Source organism: Cnephaeus nilssonii (genome assembly GCF_951640355.1).
Source record: "Cnephaeus nilssonii genome assembly, chromosome: 15".
Lineage (NCBI taxonomy): Eukaryota > Metazoa > Chordata > Mammalia > Chiroptera > Vespertilionidae > Cnephaeus > Cnephaeus nilssonii.
In genome coordinates, this window is record NC_137086.1 from 43,627,172 (window position 1) to 43,644,669 (window position 17,498).

The 17,498-nt window shown below is 37.0% G+C and overlaps 1 protein-coding gene across 4 annotated transcripts in view; it reads right to left on the reverse strand.

The window, feature by feature from the left end:
* The window catches only part of EXOC6B (exocyst complex component 6B), a 516,821-nt gene that overhangs the window by 202,449 nt on the left and 296,874 nt on the right, over nucleotides 1-17,498 (reverse strand). For all 4 annotated transcript variants that reach the window (XM_079791731.1, XM_079791730.1, XM_079791732.1 and 1 more), the window contains one exon: nucleotides 8,945-9,124. In XM_079791731.1, the coding sequence (XP_079647857.1) occupies nucleotides 8,945-9,124 (180 nt within the window). The remainder of the gene's footprint in view (nucleotides 1-8,944; nucleotides 9,125-17,498) is intronic.

The following is a 17,498-nucleotide window of genomic DNA, read 5'->3' on the forward strand; positions in this document are numbered from 1 at the left end:
GCAATGTTGAAATAATTATTTTTTCCTCAAAACATACTTTAGCTTCCCATGATCCCAGCACCAATAAGAAAGAAGGAGAGCAGTCTCCTCTCATTTATAAAGGTACTAGAGGCCTAGTGCATGAAATTCATGCATGGGTAGGGTCCCTAGGCCTGGCTGGCAATCAGGGCCAATCAGGGCCTTCCTTTATTCCGCACCGCCCCCTGGTGGTCAGCACAGGTCATAGCGAGCGATTGAACTCCCAGTCTTCAGGTCGAACTCCCGAGGGAACACTTTGAATATTAGCCATATATATATGAGATATTAAGGTAACCATATGTAGCAGTACCTAAGATTCTCTCAGTGGCATTTCTGACTTATGAATAGCATATAAGATTTGGAGAGTTTGATTTGAAGGATTTGTAGTTCTTTAAGCTCTAGGTGCTTCTTTATTTCTCATCACCAAAAACATGATTAGAAGTAGATGGCTCTCAGTATTTGGAATCAAACAGTCTAAATCTTTTATTTAATAAACTACAGGCCCGGTGCACGAAATCCGTGTACGGGTACAGTCCCTAGGCCGGGCCTGTGATCAGGGCCATCTTCTCTGGCTGCGTGAAGCCGGCCCCGCCCCCCGCCACCACCTGCCCTCGGTTCTCCATTCACCATCGGGTGATGGGAACCTTCCGGCCAGGGGAAAGGACCAAGAGGTCAGCCATTCCGCCTACTTGCTAGCCCCGCCCCCTGCCACCACCCACCCCTGTCCCCGTTTGCCATTGGGCAATCAGAGCCTGTCAGCCAGGGGAAGGGACAGAGAGGTGGTCAGTGCGCCTCATAGTGACTGGTTGAGCGGTCGTTCTGGTCATTCCGCCGTTAGGGTCAATTTGCATATTACCCTTTTATTATATAGGATATAAGAGCAGGAGACAATCCAAAGATCAGTATCATTAAAGAGGCAAGAGACTGACTGAATACAACCAGAAAGAATGGCCATGGCTATTGGGATTAGCAGTTTTATGGGGGAAAGTGCTAAGTAACAGCTCAATATACAAAGATATCTCCGAAGAAATACAAAACTAAAGGATTTAGTCACTAAAACAACTAACTAAACTAACAACCTCAATACCATACTAATAAGGAGTTAACATGCTGATTTCAATATACTCTATGTGGCTCAAATAACCAGTCTTAATAGCATGTAAACAAGAAACAATCCATTTCTTAGTATGCAGAAAAATCATTAGCAGATCTGTAAATTTCTACTCCATCAGAGGAGAAAAATCAAAACAAAATTCCATGGACACTAGCTCTACCTACATAATTAATTTGAAGAAAAATTTGGTTGATATCCTGAAAGCTATGATGCCGCTGGTCCCTTGATGACATCTGAAATTTCCTTAATTTGTTCCAGAGAAAACCATAGAGATTGGGCTGATTTAGAGAACCATTATTACCAGTAGATGAGAAAATTCCCACATGAGGTGTCAGCTAAGAAAACTAGGTTAGGTTACTCTCTATGCTTTACTTTTCTCATCTGTAAAATGGGATAATAATACTTGTTTGTAAATTTATTACAAGGAATAAAGAGAATATGTATATATTATACACATACATACATGTATTTCCATATATTCTCATTTAAAAAGATGTATGATATACAAATTCGTATATATATACATACATATATATATATATATATATATATATATATATATATATTCCTCTGTTATATGTGTGTGTGCATACACACACAGAGAGAATATGCATATGCTTAACATAGTACCTGATACATGTTTGTACTCAAAAGATAGTAGCTACTATTAAAAAATGAAAGATGATTTTCTATTGTGGAGAAAGCATGACTCCGAGTAAAAAGATCTAGGACCTACCCATGCTATTGATTCATTTTCTGACCTGGGGCAACACCAATTGCTATAAAGAAGAAAGCTGTCATATCTGGTTAGGAGAAACTGGAGAAGGTTTCATGGAAAGTGTAGGATTTCAAATGAACCTTGAAATATTGGTAAGATTTCAATATATATAGTTAAAGGGCAGAAGCAGAAGCAGTTAAAGTAGACAAAGAGGCATGAAAAAAAAAAACAAAAACAGGGGTAGAAACAGTTGGGTGTACGTGACAAAGAGCATTACTTCCGCTTTGGGAGGAATGTCTTGGGCAAATAGAAAATTGAGATAAAGTCAAAAAGGTAGTTTGGGAGTCACAGCATGGAAAGTCTTGATGGTCTAAGAGAAGATTTTGTATTTGATGGGAGGCACTGACAGTCTAAACAGCAGAATCATTTGGTTAATGCTGAGATGCCGCAGTTCACAGAATTAAGTGGAGTGGTAAGAGAAATGTCAGTTTTAGAAGGGTTTTAGACAGGAAGAATTTCAAGAACTGCCATGTAAAAAATAACTTTCCCTTAAAGATGACCAACCAACTGCCCAGAAAGGAAAGCCAATGACAGGCAGGTATCACTGTATTTTTAATCAAAGAAATTTGAGGCAAACCAAGGTGGTTTAAGAGAGAACTTGCCCCAGGTCATATAAATTAACATTAGCAGCAGACAGAGAAAAGGAATTCAGGACTCCCTCCTTTGGGTCTGTTACTTGAGACAGCATTTCCTCTCTCTCAAGCATTTCTGAAGATAATTATCAGGATAACAGAATAAATTCTCAAAATTATGCACTTATGCTGAGCATGCAAAATGGGAAGCTGTGCATACAACTGCAAATTATGTAATTGGAGCTTGAAAAAATGCTTGTGAGCTTACCTCATCTGTTAACTGCTAATGTTCACAGCAGCATTTTAGAATTCTTAACTCTGCAAAACCATATTACTATATATTACTACAAAACCATATTACTACAATCATTTCTGGTTGTGTCATGAAAGTAGGTAGGCCAACTTAGTCACCAAACCTCAAGGTGAAAATAGTTGGAATTTTTCAATAATTTTCCCCTTGACCATTCATTCACTATCTAATGGAGTATAATCTAGGACATCCTCTCCCACCCAAACACACACACACACACACACACACACACACACACACACACACACACCTAGTGACCTATTCCTTTGGCTATGTTGCTATTGTGGTGACAAAACATCCCTGAGCACTACGAAAGACTAGGAATTTTAAAAGGTAAGCCAAGAGTCTTTTCCTTTTCCTTTACAGTTCTTTCCATACCATATACTTATTTGCTATCATTCAATATCCTTCTTTGACAGAGAGCCATTCTTGCCAGGGAATTTCAAATATAAAAAGGAATAGTCAGAGACAAATGATTGGGGTTTTTTCTCAGAAATAGCTCATTCCTCTCTCATCTTTCACTAATAATGCATAATAGCAAACTTTAGATACAGCTTTGTTTTTCTAATGCATTTTGTGAATATGATGTTCCATGAAGAAGTTACCTAGCATGTTGGGGAACATAAACACAAGTGCTGGGCAATCTATTTGCTGTCTGTGGAAAACCAGAAGAAGGATTTAGAAGCCATACAAATTTGACTCTAGAGGAAGAATATAATGGTTGGTGAATATAACTACTTCACAAAGAGATCTCTATATTAGGTAAGACAGAAAAGTGGCATTTGTAGACACAAAATTGAGGATTTAGGCCTGTAAATTACCTCTGACTATGATTCTGAGTAGTAAGTGGTGAGGTGATTCTGAATGGTCAAATCAACGCAATCCACACTGTGAACTTACAGTATTTAGGTAGCAAAGGCAGCTCAAAATAAACGTTTACAAGAAGATAAATGCTCAACTAATTACTTACAGTATAGCCCTATAAGCAAAGGCACTACTCTACAAGTAGAGAAAACATGCACTTTGAGTTAGACAAACTTGAGTTTGATTCAGAGTACTACTTTGAGGGGCCTGGGCATTAAAGTAAGGCACCACACTGTATTATATGAAATGTATAAACAGTGACACTTACTAGGGTGTTGTTTTTATTTTGTAAGAACAGAAAAATAAAAAGTAAAAAAACAAAGATGACTATAGGGAAAACTTACCCAGATGGACTTTGATTTTGAATTATTGCATTTTTTTCTTATACTTAAAAATATTACTCAAATAACCATACAATGCTCAAGGAGACATAATAGCCAAAAAAAATTTAAATACATTTTAAAACAATTTTTCTTCAGTAAACGTGTTTCTAATATAAATTAACTATCAAAGACAATAATCTTGAGAGAGAGATTAATGAATATTAATAGCACCTTCTCCCACCCATCATAAAAAGAGTTACATACTAATTGACCATGCCTTCACAACACCCACCAGCCAATCAGGAGTGAGTATGCAAATTAACCCAACAAAGATGGGAGGTTAATTTGCATATGCAGGCGTTCTGCACCACCCCAGCCGCTCCAGCCTCTGGGCAGCATGGGAAGGCAGAAAGGTGGCTCCGGGCCACAGTGAAGGCAGTGCCAGCAGCCAGGGGAAGGAAGGCCCATTCTTGCACAAATCTTTGTGCATCAGGCCTCTAGTCTATACTAATAAAAGGGTAATATGCTAATTAGACTGGGAGACCTTCCAGGAGACCTTCTGGATGTCCTTCTGGACAAAGCCATGGTGGCGGGGCCGAGACAGAAGCGGTTAGGGGTGATCAGGCCAGGAGGGGAGGGCAGTTGGGGGTGAGCAGGCCGGCGGGGGAGGCAGTTGGAGGCAAGCAGGCTGGCAGGGGGGCAGTTGCGGGCAGTCAGTCCAGCGGGGGGGGGGGGGGGGGGCCGTTGGAGGCAATAAGGCCAGCAAGGGGAAGCAGTTGGGGGTGAGAAGGCCGGCAGGCAGAGTGGTTAGGGGCGATCAGGCAGGCAGGCAGGTGAGCGGTTAGGACTCAGAGGTCCCGGATTGTGAGAGGGATGTGCGACTGCCAGTTTAGGCCCAATCCCCGGATTAGAGAGGGTGCAGGCTGGGCTGAGGGACACCCCCCCACCCCCATGCATGAATTTCATGCACCAGGCCACTAGTAGGATTATAAAAGTAGCAACTGTTTCATGATGGAGAAAATATTTTAAAATACAGAAAAATAAATAAATAAAAGCTACACTGAGATAAATACAAGTAAACCAGGAAGTATATAATTAACCATAATATAGATGGTTAATGTGTCTATATCTATATTAACTAAAGTGAGATAATATTGTATATACTATTTGCAATTTGCTTTTACAATAAAGAAATAATTAAAATGTTTTAACATAAATATCCCTCTACATTAATTTAACAAATGATGAATATTACACTATGTGAAAATCTAATAATTTAGCTAATACATCTGTTGCAAAACTTTTTATTGCCAACACTTTGCTACACAAAAGACAATACTGTGTTGAACATACTAATATCTGAATTTTATAATACACCCATGATTATTTCATTAAGTCAGATTTCTAATAGTGGGATTGCAGGGTAAAAAGTAAAAAAATTTTAAGACATTTCTAAGGCATATTGAAAAACTGACCACTAAGAAGACAATACCAATTAACACACCTATCAGCAATGTATATGAATAGCTATTTCCTGAAATAGTTCTCACAAATATCTAATGTTATCATTTTCTTATTTACTTCTGGCAAATTAATAGGCAAAAATACCCTACATTAATATGTATGTTTTATTACTAGAATTATGCATTTTGTTCATGTTATCATTAGTCTTTTATTTTTTCTTCTTTCTGACTGTCTAAATATAACTTTTGCAAATTTCCCCATCAAATTCTGTCTTTTTATTAAATTTGAAACAATGTGTTATATTGTTATGTACTACAGACATTAACCTTTACAAATATTTATTTTAATTATTTTTCTGGATAAGCTTACATTCTATTTTCTTTATTAATTCCTTTTAGATACTTTAAAAAACATTTTATGCAGTCAAATTATTAACCTTTTCCTTAATGACTTCACTTTCTGGTGTGATCATTATAATAATGAATCACTTTCAGATTATATAAATATTTGCTAATATTTTTATTGGTTTCCCAATAATTTCTTTCTTTTTAGTAATTTAAACATGTATTTGATCTAGAATACATTTTGATATATGAAATAGTGTCTTAACATTCTTTTTATCCAAATGAAAAGATGTAGTGGCAACAGCAATTGCTGAATGTCATCTTTATCGTATACAAAATTCTTACAAACTAGTATACTTTGAACTACTTATAGATTTTTAATCTACCAGTCTATTTCAGTGTGAGAAGGATATTACTTAAATTATATTTTGTTTACAATAATATTTCTATATTTGATAGAAAAAGACCACACGTATTAATTTTTTCATTTTTCTTTGGCAAATATTGTCCATGTTTGTCTCCAGTGAATTTTAGAATTATGTTGTTACGATACCGATCACCACCAAATTCACTTGATATTCACTGCAATTAGAATAATTTTGGAAAAACTCTCTATAATATGAAACATTCCATCTTAGAACTCTGTGCATAATGAAGTCTTTTTTAAATTACTCTGTGACATGTTCTTCACATTGATCCCACATATTACTTGTTAAGCATACTCATAGAAATCTTATATCTTATGCCCCAATAGCAAATAAATTTTCTATGAGGTGTTACTAATATAAATGAAGTTGATTTGTTTTCTAAGTGGACCATCTAACCAAGGAAGATCTTACTGGTCTTAATTATTTTTCAGTTGATTTTCTTGGACTATCCAACTATACAATAATAATCTATAAATAATGACAATATTATGACTCATTAAAATAATTATAATTTACTTCTTTTTTACCTTGTTTAATATATGTTCTATAGAAGTTGTGAGAAGCATCTTCACCATACTTCTGATATAAATGCAAATAAATGTTTATAGTGTTACACTGGTAAATCTATGGTGACTGATGAAATTCATATAGATGTTCTTTATCATGTTATTGAAAAATTACATTGCTTGTATCTTTTTGTCCTCTCCTGAGGATACGTTTATTGATTTTAGAGAGAGGAAAGAAGAGAGAAAGAGAGACATACATTGATTAGTTGCCTCCCATGCTATGACCAGGAACAGGGCTGAACCCACAATCTGGATATGTGTCCTGACCAGGAATCAAATCCACCACCTTTCAGTGTATGAGACGATGCTCCAACCAACTGAGCCACACCAGCTAGAGCCATTGCTTATATTTTAGTAAGTTGTGTTTTTAATCAGGAATGTAAGCTGGATGTTAATAAATGCCTTTTTTAGAAAATGTAAAGATTTATATACTTTATCTCCACCTATTAATGTTATAAATTTTATTAATTGATTTTTTTATTTTAAAATATCAAACCATTCTTGCATTTCTAGAATAAATCCTACAAAGTAGTACTAAATTCCTTTCTTAAAACACTTTGGAATTAACTTGCTAAATCTCTATTTATTTTATTTTTTTATCCATAACTGTGAGATTAGTTTGTAGTTTGCTCTTTTGTGCTACTTTTATCTTGCTTTGGTATCAAGATGAAGCTAAATGAAATCATCTAGTTCTCTGCAGACATATGCTCCCACTAAGCACTAGAAAAGGCATTAAAAAAAACTAGAAAAAAACACATATTTTAAGACATTAGAATACTGTGAAGTAATAAGGACTAAAGGAAATAAAACTACAAAGAGGGCAAACCTTTTCAAAGTGAGCTGAGGACCTGTGGCTGCCCCTGGAGGCATCTGCCAAACCTAGGCATTGGAACAGACTGTAAATCTGGTTAGGTCCAGTAGAGAATAGCTACTGGGGTGAAAAAAACATCACTGAATTTTTGTTGCTTTTATTATGAAGCTGAAGTGCCAAAATTGGAGATTTGAGAGTCAGTTCTCTCCACAAGACACTTTCTGAAATCTAAAGCTGCACAGCTGAGAAAAATAAGGGTCTAAGCCAACTTCTGAAAAGCAAAGTAAGATTTCCCAGTCTTACAGTGTTTCAGAGAAAAAGACTTACTAGTGGGAGGATTCATGGGAATCTCAGGTGAGAGCTGAAAGCTTTGGAGGGAGTGGTGAATTGACATGGACAGTCTCCAACCACATTTTTTCCTGTTGGCAATTGTTGATCTAAGTAAGACTCAAGACATTTGGCAAATTCTAAAATCAAAGAAGAAAGGAGGAGGCTAAAGTAATTAAGATTCCTCTGAAAAGAGGAAATTTCCATGATCTTCTTGGTGCTGAAGAGACAATGACCTGCCAAGCTCTCATTAAAAGCACTGAAGAACCACATTCTATCAATAGGAGCAAACCAAAGATACACACAACTGCAATCCTAGCTTGATCCAAATCAGCCTATGATTGGATTAAGGTGATGAGGCTCAAACCACAACTCACCCACCCATTCTACCTACTTAATAAAGAAAATAAGTAAACCAAACCTGGTGGGAGATGATACCACCAAAACCCTCTACATATTTTAAACACAGGGTTTTACGTCAACCAGAAGGTAGTTAGTAGAGATAGGGCAATGTTACCGATAACCAAGAAAAAAAAAGGGATCAGAAAGAAATCCACCAATACATTAGAATTTATAAACAATGACTTTAAAATGTCTGTGATTACATAGCTCGAGGAAAAGAGAAAAGTTAAATAAAAAGATGGAGACTCTTAGCAGAAAACTTGATATTATAAAAAAATTAAATGGACATTCTAGGACTAAAAAATACATATCTGAAATCCTAACCCCTAAATTTCTCTTCTATTTCCACCAAGGCATTCACTATGTGTTTGCACTAATTATCCTTAAGTTGGAAGGAATATAAGTAGACATAATGTTAGGGACTGTTTTCAGAATAAAGAAAATGTAAAAGTAAATGAAAAAATAATAGAAGAGATCTCTAAATCTTGTTAAGGGATGATAATTACAGAGTGAGCTTTTATAATCTAAAGAGCTTCCAGAAACAGACAAACATTCTTCACCAAACTCAATTTTAAGAGAACATTTTTCTATATAATGGGCAAAGTAAAGCAACTGTCACTTACAGGAAGGTGTGTGAATACAGCAAAGGTGCTACGTAGAAAGGCAATGAGGTCTACTAAGTAGTCACTAGCTTTGTTTCCCAAATCTCCTGTCATCCAATCATAGTCGGCCAGCTGGAGAAACTGGTCAATCTTCTGATTTAAGTTGGTATAAATCTCTTCTTCAGCTGCATGTCTGGCATCCTGTGAAATATGAAATTTTTAAAATCATTCAGACTTTTAATATAAGCATAGCAGAAATTTCTGCTTGGAAACATTGCACACCTATCCACTACATAATAGAATTGGGAATATTAAGTAATATTCCATGAATTTTTCTTTTTTCAAAAGTACAGTGAAATATGTTCTATTTTGTGTCTGCAGGACAAGCTATTTTTTGCTTCACCAAAAAGAAAAACTGGCACTGTCCTTAGCTATGTGCATCCTTTTTCACTTTCATATCTCTGTTCAAAATTACACTCTCAGGATTCTATTCCCTTTCATCTCTTCTAGGACTCCAAGATCCTCTCTTCCTGTAATATCACTCTCTCCAGTTTCACCTTTTTAATGGTACAAATTTTGCAGTGCATTTACATATTATAATATAGGCATTTATTATGTTGACTTACATAAACAATGTTTCCATGGACCTTTCTGTGCTTAGTTCTTTACATCTTACTAATAAAAGCCTAGGTGGTCCTGCTGCCATTACGCCGTGATGCCCTCATGTTGTCATAAGATGGCTGCACACACAGCGGGGGCCCACGGCCACTCCGAGTGGCTTCCACCGGGGTTCCCGTGGCCCTGCGCCCGCTACGAAGGCGGGACCCCCGGCTCCGGCCTACCTCTTTGGGGAAATCTATTGAGGAGCCCCAATGGGTGGGCAGGGCCTCCTCTTTGGGGCAATCAATTGCAGGGCTCCCACACTGTCAGAGGGGTACAGGCCAGGCTGGGGGACCACCCCCCAAGTGCACAAATTTCATGCACCGGGCCTCTAGTATTTATATAATAATCTACAAGCATGACAATTAACTTGTATGATAATCAACTGTCCTGGAATTCCCATGTTACGAAGTAGTTTCTTTTATTAATAAACATTATATTTTAGAAATTTAGGCTCAAAGAAAACTGAGCAGAAAGTACAGAGCACTCACATATACTGCCTCACTATTTTACTCCTACTGTTTCCCCTATTAAAACATCTTGCATTAGTGTGGTACATTTATTACAATTGATGAACCAATATTGATAATTTATTACTAACTAAAGTCCATAGTTTTGAATTAGGGATTACTCTATATTGTACAGTTCTATGGCTTCTAAGAAACGCATGTTATGTATTCACTATACAGTATCATAAAGAATAGTTTCCCTGCCCTAAAAATCCACTCAACTCTACCTACTCATCCCTCCCTCGCTCATCCCCTGAATCCTGGCAACCACTGATCTTTTAACTTTCTGTATAACTTTGACTTTTCGAGGGTGTCATATACTTGGAATCGTACGGTATAGTGTATGACTGAATAGGATGTTGAATAGATGTAGCTTTTCAGATTGGCTTCTTTTATTTAGCAATGTGCATTCAGGCTTCCTGCGTGTCTTTTCATGGCTTGACAGTTCATTCCTTTTCATAACTGAACAACATTCCACGCTCTGGATGTGTCACAGTTTGTTTATCCATTCATTTCTGGAAGGACATCATTGTAGCTTCAAGTTTTGGTAACTATGAAAAAAACTTCTCCAAGCATTCATGTGTAAGTAGTTGTTGTCTTAACTTTTCAACTCACTTGGTTAATAGCAAGGAGAATGACTGGTGGATTGCATGGCAAGACTAACTATGTTTAACCTTGTAAGAAACTGACCAACCATTTTCCAAAATGGCATGACTGAGAGCTGCTATAGCGCTAGCATTTAGTGCTGTCAGTCATTATAATAGTTGTGTAGTGGTATCTCGTTTTAATTTAAAATTCCCTCTCCATTCTTTCATGAGGTGTCTGTTCAGATCGTTTGCCCATTTTCAAATTGGGTTGTTTACTTGTTGTTGAGTTTTACCAGTTCTCTGTATATTTTGGATATAAGTCCTTTATTAGATATGCATTTTACAAATATTTACTCCCAGTCTGTGGCTTGTCTTCTCATTCTCTTAAGAAAGTCTTTCCCAGAGCAGAAGTTTTCAATTTAATGAAGTCCAACTTAATATTACCTTTGGTGGATTATGTTTTTGGTGTTTTAGCTAAAAAGTCATAGCCAAATGAAGGTCACCAAGATTTTCTAGGCATTTTATAGTTTTGTGTTTGCATGTAAGTCTGTGATCCATTTTGAATTAATTTTTGTGAAAAGTGTAAGATCTTTGTCTAGATTCATTTTTTCCCTTTTTTCCATGTGGATGTCCAGATGTTCTAACACCACTTATTAAAAAGACTCCTTTCTCCAATATACACTAAATGACTTGCTGGAATTTGGACTGCAATTGTGTCAAATCTGTAGATCAAGTTGGGAAGAACTGATACCTTGATAAAGTATTGAGTGTTCCCTATCCATAAATAAGGGACATATTTCCATTTATTTAGATCATTCTTCTTTGATTTCTTTTCATCAGTTTTATAGGTTTCCTTACACAAACCTTATTTTTTAGAGTTATACATATTTCTCTCTTTTTTATGTTAATGTAAATGATATTGTGTTTTAATGACTAATTCTAGCTGTTTGTTACTAGTAAAAAAAGAAAGCAAAGGACTTCTGTATATTAACCTTGTATCCTCAACCTTGCTATATTCACTTATCAGTTCTGGTAGACTATAGCAAGGTTGAGGATACAAGGTTAATATACAGTTATCAGTTCTGGTAGAGTTCGTGAAAAGTGTTTTCTTTGTTGTTGTTGTCAATTCTTTCATATTTTCAACATAGACAACCATGTCATCTGCAAACAAAGTCAGTTTTATTTCTAACTCCTCAATCTGTAGATCTTATATTTCCTGTCTTATCGGATGCTGAATAGATGGGATCCCTTCCTTCTTCCTGATTTTAGGAGGAAAGCTTCTAGTTTCTCACTATCAAGTATGTTGTTAGCTATACAACTTCTGAAGATGTTTTTATCAAGTTTAGGAAATTTCCACTCTAGTTTGCTGAGAGGTTTTATCATGAATAGATGTTTGATACTATCAAATGCTTTTTCTGCATCTACTGAAATTATTGTTTGATTTTTTCTTCTTTAGCCCACTGATGTGATGGGTTATATTAACTGATTTCTGAATGTTGAATGAGCCTTGCAGTTGAAATAAGTCCCATTTGGTTGTGCTGTGCAGTTGACCCTTGAACTGTTTGGGTCCAGTTAAATGTGGATTTTTTTCCCAATAAATACTAGAAATATGTTTTCTTTTCCTTATGATTTTAATAACATTTTTCTTTCTCTAGCTTACTTCATTGTAATAATACATATAACATACAAAATATGTGTTAATTGACTGTTTATGTTTAAGGTTTCTGGTCAACAGTAAGCTGTTAGTTGTTAAGTTTTTGGTGAGTCAAAAGTTCTAACACATATTTTTAACTATGCAGGGGGTGCGCCCATAACCCCACAACTGTTCAAGAGTCAACTGTGTATGCTTCTAATACATGTTGAATTCGATTTGTTAATATTTTGCTGAGTATTTTTACATCTATATTCATAAGAGATATTGGTTTGTAGATTTCCTTTCTTGAAATGTTTGGATGGTATGAGAGTAATCCTGGCCTCAAACAATGAGTAAGGAAGTATTGCTTCTACTTCTAGAAAATGTAGAGAAAAGGTATAATTTCTCCCTTAAATATCTGGTAGAATTTTTTCAGCTTTAGTAGGGTATTATTGACAAAATTGTAAGATATCTCAGAATGTACAATGGAAGGATTAGATATAAGTATACATCGGAACAGGATTCCCCACATCAATTAGCACATCCATCACCCCACATTTATTCATCACTATCAAACTATAAGTATAGAGTTATTCACAATATTCCTTTATTACTCTTTAATGTACATGGAATCAGTAGTGATGGCTCCTCTTTCATTTATTATATTAGTACTTGTGTCTTCTCTATTTTATTCTTAGCCTGGCTTAAGGTTTAATTTTATGGATTTTTCTAAAAATCAGTGTTTGGTTTCACCAATTTTGTCTTTGGATTTTCCATTCTAATTTCTGCTCTAATTTTTTTCATTTTTTAAAGATTCGTTTGCATTTAATTTGCTCTATTTTTCTAGTTTCCTAAGGTAGGAGCTTAGATGATTAATATTAGAAATTTATTCTTTTCAAATATATACAATTAATGCTATTCATTTCTCTCTAAGCACTGTTTTCACTGATGTCACAAATTTTGAAAAACCGTATTTTATTTTCATTCGATTGGAAATACTTTTTAATTTCTCTTAAGACTTTTTCTTTGACCCAGGTGTTATTTTGAAGTGTGTTGGTTATCTCCAAATATTTGGGGAATGTTCTGCTATCTTTCTGTTAATTATTTCCATAGTTTAATTCTATGTGGTCTGAGAGCAAGCTTTATATGATTTCTATTCATTAAAATTTGTTATGGTGTGTATTATTACCTAGAACAGTGGTAGGCAAACCGCGGCTCGCGAGCCACATGCGGCTCTTTGGCCCCTTGAGTGTGGCTCGGCGTTAGAACCACTTCATAATAGACTCGCCCAGGCCGAAAACCGACTTCTGCACATGGGCCACGAAGTTTCAATCACACTGTACGTGCACGCCCGCACGTGGTATTTTGTGGAAGAGCCATACTCAAGGGGCCAAAGAGCCACATGTGGCTCGCGAGCCGCGGTTTGCCGACCATTGACCTAGAACATGGTCTGTCTTGTGAATGTCCTTAATATCTTTTTTTTAAATATATTTTATTGATTTATTACAATGAGGAAGAGAGAGGGATAGAGAGTTAGAAACATCGATGAGAGAGAAACATCGACCAGCTGCCTCTTGTACACCCCCTACTGGGGATGTGCCCGCAACCAAGGTACATGCCCTTGACCGGAATCAAACCTGGGACCTTTCAGTCCGCAGGCCGACGCTCTATCCACTGAGCCAAACCGGTTTCGGCTGTCCTTAATATCTTGAGAAGAATGTGCATTCACTGTTTTTAGATAAAGTATTCAACATGACCCAGTTGATTGATTGTACCATTCAGTTCAACTATCCCCTTACTGATATTCTGCCTCCTACATTTGTCAATTAGTTATAGAGGGTCCTTCTAAGAGATGTTAGGAGGAAGAGATGTTGACTTATAACTTCCTTTTTTAGTATCTTTTTAAATGCTCATACTTTTTTCTCTCATTTGAACTATTTGTGAATAATTTTAGACAATATTCTAACACTAATCATCCTTGCTTTCTTCTCTTTACTTTTACCTTTAATTGTGCAGATAACTTTTTGTGGTTACTGTTTCGTGTTTTTTTTAATCATTGAACTAAATTTGCTTCGTTCAAAAATCTTAGACTCTACTCTTTCTCTTATAACCCCATATCCAATCCAACAATAAACTTGCCATCTCTTCCTTTAAAAATATTTCTGACCATTTCCATCCCCACCACTGTAATTCAAGTGAACACTACCTCTTACCTAGACTGCTGCAATAATCTCCAAATTGGGCTCTCTTCTTCAACCCTACTGATCCACGATGTATTTGCTTTCCACACAGTAACCAATGTTATCCATCAATATATAAATTAGTTCATCACCATCACTTCCATCTTCTAATGGCCTCAAATTTCATTCCAGGATAAAATCTTATGTATTTCCTATGATCTACAAGGCTAGAAATTATCTGACTCCTATCTTATTTCTTACCACTCCTACCACCAATGATAGACACATCACTGCCAGACTGACCTCCTTGATACTCCTTGAACACACCAATGCCTACTATTGTACTGCTCCTTCTGACCAAAATGCTATCAGAAATTCAAATGATTCCATTCTCATTTCATTCAGGTCACTTATTTTTCTTCCTACTTCTTACCACTCCCTGACATTAAATTAGATTTTTTGTGTGTATGCTTATGAACTATAATCCCCATTTATCAACTAGCATATAAGACTTGTTTATTTAGTTCATACCTATAAATTGCCTGGTATGTAGTGGATGCTTTATAGAAACTTGTAGAATCAATGAGGAATTTAATGTATATATTGAATTATCCTAGTACTTCTTACATTGTTCTGTATAGAACTTACAGGCTCTGTCGTCCATGTAGATTATAAACTCTAAGGACTAAGAATTCTTTTTTTCTCTAAGAATCTAACACATTATTGCATAGTAAGGATACAAACAATATTTGTGATGGAGTAAATGAATAAATACCTTCATTCTATTTTGTAAGGGAATGAAGACATTCTTATGAATAAGGAAAACAATGAATGCCAGCTTAATTATGACGCATATGGCAACAAAAGGGAACACTGCAAGAAAATACCTTGAAGACCTTCTAATTCTTCTTGCCCCTTTTCAGCATAAAGATTTCCATCTGCAAGGGAAAGTTTTCTGGAAACAGTAGCTTAGGAAAATACACAACATGTAGCTGTTATAATTGCCATGTTTACACTGAGTTCTGAGTTAGCTGGTCTGAAACGATCCTGGTAAAAATAAACTTTCAATGTGTTTTACGCAACCCGTGTTTCCAATAAGCACTGTCGACATGACCTTTCATGGTCTCCAGAACCTCTCCTTTACTAAGCACTTAACTGGCTGCTCAACCCCTATGGCTTCCCGTCTGCCTTTAATTTCCCCTCAGCGATTTTAATGCTAAAGCAACAACAAAATATACAAGCCATTCTCTGAGAGGACATCTGGCCATAGTCTGAAAAGCCCTTGAAATAAAAAATATTGAGATAGGTTAGGGGAAGAGTAGAAGAACCTATTACATATTACCCATATGATACACAAGTATAAATGATCCTCACGTTTTCTCTAATGCTTTATTCTCTGCTGAACACTTAACTATAGCCACCACCCCCCCACCACACACACATTTTTTCTCCTAGAGATATTTTGGCTTCCACAGTAAATCAAGGGAAAACATATATATTTGTTGACCTTCACCTGAGGGTATTTTTTCCATTGATTTTTAGAGAGAGTCGAAGGGAAGGAAGGAAGGGGGGGGGAGAGAGAGAGAGAGAGAGAGAGAGAGAGAGAGAGAGAGAGAGAGAGAAACTGTGAGACACATCAATTGGTTGCCTCCTGTATATGCCCAACTGGGGCTGGGGATTGAACCTGCAACCCAAGTATGTGCCCTTGACTGGGAATCAAACCCAAGACCCTTGTGTGTGGGTGCTGACATTCTAATCCCTTCGCCACATCAACCAGCACTGGATATATTTTGGATACAATATTACCCATGCTCCATAACAATGCTAATATTTAAGAGTAATTGGGTCATTCTGACGTTCTTAAAGCTCCTGTCATATTTCCATAATCATTCTTGGGGCCTATTTATGTTTTTACTAATTTTTTTAGATAGAGGGAAGGGGAAAGGGAGAGATAGAAACATTGATAAGAGAGGAACACTGATTGGCTGCTTCCTTCACACCCCCTAACTGGGGATCGAGTCTGCAACATGGGCATGTGCTCTGACTGGGAATCAAACCATCAACCTCCTGGTGCATTGGTCTACGCTCAACCACTGAACCATACCAGCCTCTGTATTAAATAAGCCTTTTCCTCACCAAAAGAGTATCAATATTAACATAATAAAAAGTTATTGAAAAGTTTATAAGTAATGATACACACATAATATGAATAATAAACTTTGTTTTAGGTAATTTTATAGGTAATTTGAAACAAGCCATGGTCACACCTTGAACATGTAACTCATCTAGCAGCTGACCTACTAAAGAATATTTTGTGGTTGACCACCTCATTTTTATCCTTTATCCCTTTTCAGTCTTATTGAGGTACTACTGAAAATAAAATTATAAGCTCTTTAAAATAAAATGGACATGTGTTGATTTGATATCCTATATAATAAAAGGCTAATATGCAAATAGTCCGAATGGCAAAACAACCGAACAACCAAACAACCGGTCACTATGACGTGTGCTGACCACCAGGGGGCGCCTGCAGAAATGGTGGGTGTTGGCCGCAGCGGGATGGTGGAGCAGGTGAGCAGGGGCGCCAGACCAAGGCAGGGCGTCAGTCACTGTCATCAGGGCGAGCCTCTGGTGGTTACTTAAAATTCTTTGCTCTCATGCGCCATGGTCCTGCCTGGCACTTACACCTGCTGCCGGCGATGGCCCCACTCACACCCGCTGCTGGCACCGGCCCCATCACTCCACACCGTCAGCGGGTGTTGAGTGCTGTCAACACGTGGAAGCGGCAGTGGCGAGAGCGGGGCTGACGGCAGACAGGGGACCAAGGGCCGCAGCAGGAGGGGCCTAGTGGGGGCGCGGAGGATGGGCCAAGACCCGCCCCTGTGCCCACCACAACCTTGCAGCCCACAGTTCCTTTCAAGGTGTATGAATTTATGCACTGGGCCCCTAGTCCTACATAATAAAGAGCTAATATGCTAATTAGACTGGAAGGCAGAATGACCTTCT